At 40.4% G+C, this 9,215-nt stretch overlaps 1 protein-coding gene across 1 annotated transcript; it reads right to left on the reverse strand.

Annotated features, from left to right (window-relative positions):
* DEFB125 (defensin beta 125) lies at positions 2,621-8,516 on the reverse strand. The gene is made up of 2 exons (XM_013968699.2): positions 8,459-8,516; positions 2,621-2,928 (listed from the first exon to the last, which is right to left on the reverse strand). Exons 1-2 carry the CDS (start codon positions 8,514-8,516, stop codon positions 2,621-2,623), a joined length of 366 nt encoding a protein of 121 aa, XP_013824153.1.

Below are 9,215 nucleotides of genomic sequence, written 5' to 3' on the forward strand. Positions count from 1 at the left end.
TCTATTAGTTTATGTGTTGTTGTTTAGTTGCAAAATTCTGTCTGACTCCTTTGCAGCTTCATGGACTGTAGCCTGACAGGCTCCTGTGTCCATGAAATTTCATAGGTAAGAATACTGGAGAGGTTGCCATTTCTTCTCCTGGGGATCCTTCCGACAATCCCGACACAAGGATTGAACTTATGTCTCCTGCATTGACAGAAGGATTCATTTCCACTGAGCCACCTAGGAAGTCCTAGTTTATGTGTAGATAGACATATTATACCGATAAAATGAAGGTCATACCAAATTTATTCTCAGTTTTCATTTTTAAACATGTAATCAATGAGTAACCTTATTCAATCAAAAAGTAAATATGAAGATTGAAAGATTACATGTCAGATATATAAATGATAGATATGCAGAGAGAGATAGAAACAGAGAGAAGGAGAAATGTAGTTCTTTTAAGTCCTTACAAGTTACAAATTCCATTGTAAGCTATCACGAAAACTTACAAAGATCTATCAACCACCAGCTGATTTGCTTTGCTGTCCCTGCTTTGATAAACAAAAATGGAAAGTCACTTGATTTTCCAAAGGATTTGCTGTCCAAAGTCTGTGATTACTTAGTTTCTGAATAACAGCACCAATCTTTGAATTATCCACTGGCTTGATACCTGTAGGTTTTTCCATGATGAGCAATCCATGCTTGTTAGAAAAAAAGGGGTGTGAGGTAAGTTTTCTTTCAAGAGTGAAAGAAGAGGAATTGAGAAAGTAGAGATAGAAGAGCATGTTAAGAATGCTGAGTATCACAAGACATTAAAAAACTGAGGGTCAAAAAACTATTTCCCTTAAATTATCAATATGAATATGTTTGAAAAAATGTTATATCCAGTATCCAAGATTGATTATTACTACTTTGTACTGTCCGACCTTCTCATATTTGTTGAGATGATTACATGAACAGAAAGTGCTCAAATCTTTATTGAGCATCCACCATGCACAAGGCACTGGTCTACCAGCTTGGGACACAGTCAGGAACCAGAGCACGGTATAAGGACTCTGTGTACATTAGAGTGGTGATGACAGGCTATATGTACATAACTAATGAAATAATGCAGAAGGACAGCAAAGAAATCTGCAAAATATTTCAAAGAGTTTAAGTGATAGGAAGAAAATGATGCAAAATAGAGTGAGGAGTGGTCTTATGGATTATTTCTAAGGAGATGACATTTACGGGAAAGGCATAGAAGAAGAATACTCTAGGCTGAGGCAGAGTGGTGGTCTCAGGATGTCTTCATAGTGAAAGAATGCCTCTGTGAAGTTGGTGTGTGACCTGTGTGATGAGGTGTTGCCATACAAAAGAAATGGAGAAGAGCAACTTGGGCCAAGGTACACTAGAAAGAAGGTGATCAAGTTGCCCAGGCTTGCTAAAGACTTTCTTGGTCTCGGTCTCTAACTCCCATGTTCTGGGAAGACCCTCAGTCCCAGGCAAAGTAGGGTATTTGTCAGCCTAACAGGAGGCCCAAGAGCTATTGGAATATGAGATCTACTTAAGGGTCAGTGGCCTGAGGCCGAATACCTCTTCTATAGCCAGGATCCCTGGCAACTTGACCCAGACAAAATAAAAAGAATTAAAGAGTAAACCTTCTTGATTCTGAGATATGTGGGCATCTGAGACTGTGGCTCTCAGTAACACCCCAGCCATAGCGCAGTATATGAATAATTAATCAACCTTGGAGTGAATAACTGCTTCTCCATGATTTCAGAGAGTAAAGTGGCAGAACCACCAGTGCATGTCAGAGGCAGATGAAGCATAGGCACCCTACACATGATCAGTATTCATGGTCAAAACGCACGTCTGGAGAGGCACTCCATGAAACAACCGCGGTTGGAGGTTTTGAGTAAATATCTAAATGGAAAGAGCATTGAAAAGATAAGCAGAATTTGTGATGTAGTTCTTAATAGGATGTGTTCTGAAGGCAAGTCCCACTTGCTCCTCTATCTAGTTAAACGTTTGTGGTGAATGAGTTTCTGACTATAACTAGGTTTGTTTCAGGTTGAAGTATTAAACAAAATTTGGCCTCATGATACAAACAAGGGATTTAAAGTCAGCACTTACAAAAAATGTTGGTGGAAACAGAGAGACAAGAAAGGGAGGACTTATCTGAAACCTTGTATGTGAATTCATAGGTTCTTCACATATGATATTAGTGTTTCAGGTATTATATCAAAATTTCTGTGTCTACTATTGAGGCAGCTCAGAACTGTGACATTTATTTGTTTATTTATTAGGGAAAAATGTACAGACACACATATATCACCAAAGACCAGATATTATCACATATATATTAGTAGAGCAGATGAAAACAGAAAAAGAACTTAAGCCAAATATGAAGAATCCCTATATCCTCTATACATTTATCTTTATACATGTCGACTTGTAAGGTGACTCTTTGTTCTTGCCTTGGCAGTAGCATTATGTTCATCTCTAGTCATCCAATCCCTGATTGAACTTTCCCTGGTAAAATAACATCAGTAGAACTGCCTCCTGGCTATTAGTCCCAAGGCTTATATAAATATCCTGTCTCAAGGTCATCAGAAAATGTTGTATCCTCAATGCTCTCATGGGTAGGTGTCGAAATCTAAGAAGAATGTCTCTGGGAAGATCTGGGCCTAATTGCTGTGCTTTCTTGAGTCATTTCAATTGTAACTGAATCATCCATCCCAGATCCAGGGGTAAAGGGAATATCATCCTGTGTAACAAATTCAGCAGTTACATCTTCCAGTGATGGGGGCTGGATTGGCCATTGAGTGTATGGATCATCACTGCTTAGTGGAATGCAGCACGATAGCTTGTTCATACAAAGGAGTTTGTACCTTTCGATAAGGAAGCATCGTTTTCTGCAGTATCCTATATCATTCTTCCAGCATCTTTGAACAAACCAGCCAGCTACAGTGAGTAAACAAACAGTTAATTTTTAAACTCTAGCAACAAGACGACAAACCCTAACTCAAAAATTTGACAACCACTACTACTACCATCTAAAGTGTTAGTTGCTCAGTTGTGTCCAACTCTTTGCAACCCCATAGACTGTAGCCCGCCAGGCTCCCCTGTCCATGGGATTTCCCAGGCAAGAATACTGGAGTGGGTTGCCATTTCCTTCTCTAGGAGATCTTCCTGACATAGGGATCAAACCTGGATCTCCTGCATTGCAGGATCTCCTGCATTACAGGAAGATTCTTTACCATTTAAAGGGATATGATTAAAAATACTACAAGTCACTGGGACAGACAAAGAAGAAAACTAAAACTGTATATTAAAAACTGTGGTGTGCCATCAAGGAAACTGCTGTGGATGGGAAGAGGGACAGAGAGAAGGAGAGGGGAGGAGGCAGGAGAGAGCCTAGAGAAGAAGGGAAGAGGAAGACAAAGAGACAGAGAGGATAGATATAAGTAAAGCTGATACTTAAGCCATGGCAAGGTAAAAATGATGAAAGGAGGCAACAGGGTATACAGAAGGCAAAGAGTATTTCTGGAAAGGACCAGCAAATCCTCAGTCCCAATACTGAGAAATAGTATAGTGTCTTTAAGGTAAGTGAAGATTCTGGAGTCTGGAGTGTAATGTGCAAAGAGCAAAAGAGCATGAGGCAAAATGAACTTGAAGTAGTGATGCCATCCCCTAGTTGCTTTAGGTCATTATTAAGCATTTTGATTTATTTGAAACCATCATATGAGCTAATTTAACCTGTGTTTTAGGTAATTAGGATTTCACATGGAAATTGGATAAGGGAAAAGAAGGAAAATAATCTGGGAAACAAGTTAGGGGCTTTGACCAGGTAAAACATGATGGCGAGGACTTCCCTGGTTGTCCAGTGGCTAAGAATCTGAGCTCCTACTGCAGGGGGCCTTGGTTTGATCCCTAGGCAGGGAACTAGATCCCCTGAGCCACAACTAAAAGTTGGCATGCCACAGCTGAGGACGCTGTATATCGCAACTAGAAATCCTGCATGCTGAAACAAAGATTGAAGACCTCGTGTACCGCAACTAAGATATGTCACAGGCAAAAAAATATATAAACATTAAAAAAAAAACTTGATGGTGGCTGGAACTGGGACTGTGAGAGTTGTGGAAGAAGAGGACAGTTTCAAGACACTGATTGTTTGAGTATAAGGTCAGAGGAATATGCAGCAATCCAAGTAAATTATTACACTTCTGAGTTGATTTGGAGAGTTGTGCTACCTGCCATTCATAGAATAGTAAACTGTGGAAAGAACAAAATTTGAAAGGATGAGGAAAGGATGGCTACAAGTATTCGTTTTGGGGCATATAACATGTTATACCTTAAATGTCCAAAGAGCAGTGGGGAAATACCTGTGGTAATACAGTAAACAAGTTTGGACTCCATATGTAAACTGTGGGATCATTGCTTAAGGGTATTTATAATTAAAGTTAGAGTTAGAGTGAGTGTTGGATAAATATGAGACAAAAAGGGAGACCACAATTAAATTTTGGTGTCAATAATGAGAGCTCAAAAAGGAGGAAAAAATTCAGGAGAAACAGCCAGAAAAATTGAAGCAAAACAGGAGAATGAGGCACTAGAGAATCAGATAAGCTTCCCCAAAAGAAACCTTGGGAAAAATTGTGAGTGTTGTATAAACAACAAACAAACTATAAACAAATGAGTTTAGAGGCAATTCACACCATCACACCACACTTTTATTGGTTTGGAAATGTGGAAGTTAGGAAAGTAAAACGGCGAAAAAAAGGTGAGTGGTACAGTTAGTTACCCATGTGGTTGACTAGAGCATGATCCTGTGGGGAACTCTGGCAGCGAGTATATGGCCAGGACAAAGCTATCATTCTTGAGGGACAGAGGAGCTGGAATATTTTTTCCACCATCCTGCCTGCCACTAGTTGACAGATGACCCTAGAGTGAGCTGATAATTCCCTGGCATTTCTGGACTGCTTCCTACAAGGTTGACTTGCAAGCAATCAACCATTCTTTGAGGATACTGCCAGTGAAAGTCAGACCGGTGGGCAGGAAAATGGTGAATGCCAAAGGGACACAAGGAAAGTTGTATCAGGTATGACTAGATTATGAAACTGTGGAAAATGTTTCCTAAAGGAACATGTTTCCACATGTTTGTTGGTGAATGTGTGTTGGCACACTTTGTTGGCAAATACTGCTAATAAGGCAGGTGTCTCTATTGTATTTAACATGATGAGTCTCACCGGTAATCTTCAGAGTGGTAGGAAATGGAAAAACAGAAGTAAAGTGATTGGCATGTGAATGAGAGAAGACTTGAAAGTGCTACCTGGAGACCAAACTCTTAGGAAGTTTAGCTATGAGGAAGAGCAGAAGAGTGCTTGGAAGACAATATGGAGTCCAGGGAGAATTTTTCTTCTTTTGAATACAAGGGAAATAATACACATTTGCAAGTATTAAGAAGAAACAAGGAGAAAGAGAGAAATTAACATAGAAGAGGGAAAAGAGACAAAAGAAAGGCATAGTCCTTGATTCGGTGACCAGGATCAGGCTCATATATAGTGTTTGACTGATTCGGAGAAAGCATACTTCCTCAGCTATGTCAAAAGGAAAAGAGGAGATGGGTGCAAAGCCATACTAATGTTGACTAAAAACACACAACTTAAAAGTTGAGAGTTATGTTTTATGTAGCAGAAAGTTTCAGGACTTAAGCCCAGGAGGCAGCATCTCAACTAACTCTGAAGGAACTGCTCCAAGAAGGCAAGGCAGCTAGCCAGATTATACAGAAGTTTTCCAACAAAGGGCAGGTAGTCAGAACATCAAAAGATTATTGTGAATTAAAGAAAAATCAGACATGTCAAGTTAAGGAAGTTATTGTTTTTCTATGCATGGGGAGATACAAGAGTCTGGACTCACTGAAATCATTCCTTTGATATCCACTTCACCTATCTGGGGCCAATTCTTCTGGGTTTTCACATCCTGAGTTTCCTCAGCACTCACCATGGGGAGTGACTGCAGTCTGATGACTGCTAAATGGCAGATATTCTTCCTGAGTTCCATCAGGGCTCACCATCCATGGTGGCTGCAATTGCTGATGATTGTGGCATCCTTTGTTTACTGATATGGCAGGAAATTTTCCAATTCTCACTGGTATGAGTGTTGGCAATGGTAAAAATAAAAGTGCTATCTGAATTTTTAAAATCTTGAAATGTGGGATAAAGTCCTAAGATGGGGTAGGAGGGAGACACAGACAGGAGTGGAACAGGAAAATTGAAGAGAAAGAATGTCAGTGCAAAATAGTGGTTAAGAAAGAACGATGAGCTCAGGCAAGAAATAAAGTAGGCTTTCTAAGAAGCATCATAATTTATTGGAAGGAGGATACGGATCTAAAGTGAAACTAGTTTGTTGCATTAAGCAACTACATGACCATCTTTCTCAGCAAACTACCCGAGAAGCACCCATGTTGATGTATTCTAGGAAACAACTAATGCAAAGGCTGTATGTTGGAGGAAGATAATGATGTGTGAGGAAAGTCAAGTAATTCTCAAAACAACTCTTTTTCGATTTAATTTGGTAAAGTATGAAAAGTACTGTTTGTGGGTTGAGATAGAGAAAGAGAGATAGAGATCATGATGAAAATTTGGCTCCTATTTCCTCCCCTGGGACACGTTGGCATCATGCCACTTCTCCTGTGATTCATTATTCTCTTCAATTCTTTTCCCTTGGTAAAATTTTCTGTAAATTTCAAGGGTAACCATTCCACCTCTTTCATCCTGGACCAAGTCTAACATTGCTTCCACGTTCCTCATGTCTACAAAGATTATTTCACCATGTGTCTTTTCCTCCATGGGGTCCATCCTTGGAATCCGTGTCCTCTTAGCAGTATTTCTCTTCCACCCCCAAACTTGTTAAATCATCTTGCTCTGTCAATTCTGCTTCACTCTTGCCTCTCACTTGCATTTCTCACTACTACTTTTCAACGGTTACCTCCAGAGTTAAAATTCACATACAACCCCTCAGTCAAGAGAGGTTTGAGCCCTAATTATGTAACAGACTCTATTCTAGGCACTTGGGATATATTTGTAAACCAAGCAGACAAAATCACATGGCACTTACTCTCTGGAAGGGGAAACAGACAAAAAAAATAGTATCCTGTATGTGAGAGGATGATAAATGGTTCTCAGAAAGAAGAGAGAATAGATTGAAGTGGCATCTATTTGGCCTGTCATAGGGGTAGATGACAGTTTCTTCAATAGCAGTTGGCATAGGTCTTGATATAAGGTGACAAGACACGATGACTTTAAGATGGTGAAGGAATTAGCCATGCCAGTATATGGGGCAAGCCCATATATTTGGATCTGCCAGGATATACAACTAATAGGTTAGATTCCTTCATTGACTGATTCAGAGATTCTGAAAGAGAAGACTGAAGAGCTGTTATTCTAGGGTAGGAAAGGCCTCTTTCTTAACCTTATACAAGCCTACTGATTGCTTGAAACTTTTTAATCAATTGAAAATATTATTTTTAACCAAAGTCGATGTTTCCAAAATAGCATTATTAAAAAAGAAGGCGTAAGCTCATTCTTTATTGATCAGATAGCAGAGGTTCCCTGTTGATCACTTATCTTTTTAGTCTTAACTTATCCCCACTTCTAACTTAAATTTGTGTTATCTTTCTCATGACAGCTTTACCAATTCTACAGATAGTGTGATGAACTTGTTCACCTTGCCTCAGAGGGCCTCCTTTGAAAGCACGTTCATGACAAAAAGGATTCTAGATGGTGGTAAGAGTTGGACTAATGAGACACAACTATAAAATAGGTGCAGCAATGAAATCGTTAAAACAGAAGCAAAGTGAAGTTGAGTTAACAATGATTAGTTACAGAGAAAGAAATAGAGGGCTACTCAGAAGACTGAGGAAATTCCTGCCTTTGGAGAAATGATTCAGAAGTCACCCCAGATTAATAGTTGCCTGAGTCATGCTGTGCAGGGCCACCCAGGACAGGTCATAATGAAGACTTCTGACAAAACATGGTCCAGTGAAAAAGGAAATAGCAACCCATTCCACTATTCTTGTCTGGAGAACCCCATGGACAGTATGAAGAGCCATTGATTGGAAAAGATTCTGATGCTGGGAAAGGTTGAAAGCAAAAGGAGAACGGAGCAGCAGAGGTTGAGATGGTTAGACAGCATCACTGACTCAGTGGACATGAACTTGAGCAAACTCTGGGAGACAGTGCAGGACAGGGGAGCCTGGCAGACTGGCATGCTACAGTCTATGGGGGTCACAAAACGTCAAACACAACTTAATGATGGAACAACCACAGCAGATTCTTAGAGAGTAGGACATCAAGTTATCATGAAAGCACTTCCACTGCTCTTTTTTGGCCCAAAGCTCTTCCTATGGACCCTCTTTCTCCCTCAAGACACCTGGGAACTCAGGGTCAACAACTCAGGTTAGTTGCATCTTCTCTCCAATGTAGGGTTCCATTACCTTTGGTCACCAGGGTTAGTAACCCACAGAGCATGAAGGTCAGCATCAGGAGATTCATGGCTGCTGGGAGAGAGGAAGGCCTGTGTCCCGAGGAGTGCAGAACACTTTGCACAGCTAGGACTCCGAGTGGTCACCTTTACGGGCCTATCATGGGTGATGAACCAGAGAGGGGGAGAAGGCCATGCCACCCAGAACACAAGATGATTAACTTGCACCGTTGAGTATGCATGACGAAGTAATGCTTTGTTCTAGAAACTGTAAGAGGAAACTGAGGCCTTATGACATGAGTCATAATCCTGGGGATGTGGAAGTTCTGATGGGAAGAAATAATTTCCCCCAAAGTCCTCCTTAACCCTGGGTGGGGCCCATTACTTTTCTCTCTGTATGCAATACTGTGTATATACCCAAGTAGCAGAATGCTATATCAAGATCCAACTTGTTTCAAACCTACATCTCATGACAGCTCATGACATCCGGCAGATTATCAGCCTTTCCACCCAAGTCACCCCCATCTTTTTGTATTAATTTTTGTTCAAGTTGTGACATTTAGTTTGAATGGATTTGAATAAAAACCATGGATATCCAATTTTTGCAGTGACCATTTGTTGAAGTACTATCCTTGCTCCTGGAGCAGGAAATGGCAACCCAATCCCATATTCCATGGATAGTGGAGCCTGGCAGTTTACAGTCCATTGGGTGGCAGAGAGTTTGACACAATGGAGGGACTAAGCACATCCTTCCTCCATTGAATTGCTTT

This window comes from Capra hircus, chromosome 13 (assembly GCF_001704415.2).
Source record: "Capra hircus breed San Clemente chromosome 13, ASM170441v1, whole genome shotgun sequence".
In the NCBI taxonomy this organism is placed as follows: domain Eukaryota; kingdom Metazoa; phylum Chordata; class Mammalia; order Artiodactyla; family Bovidae; genus Capra; species Capra hircus.

Coding starts and splice junctions, on each gene's coding strand:
- DEFB125 (XM_013968699.2), bottom strand. CDS start 8,516: ATGAATCTCCTGATGCTGACCTTCATGCTCTGTGGGTTACTAACCCTG. Junction 2,929..8,458: donor ACTAACCCTGGTGACCAAAG/GTAATGGAACCC, acceptor TACTCACTGTAG/CTGGCTGGTTTGTTCAAAGA.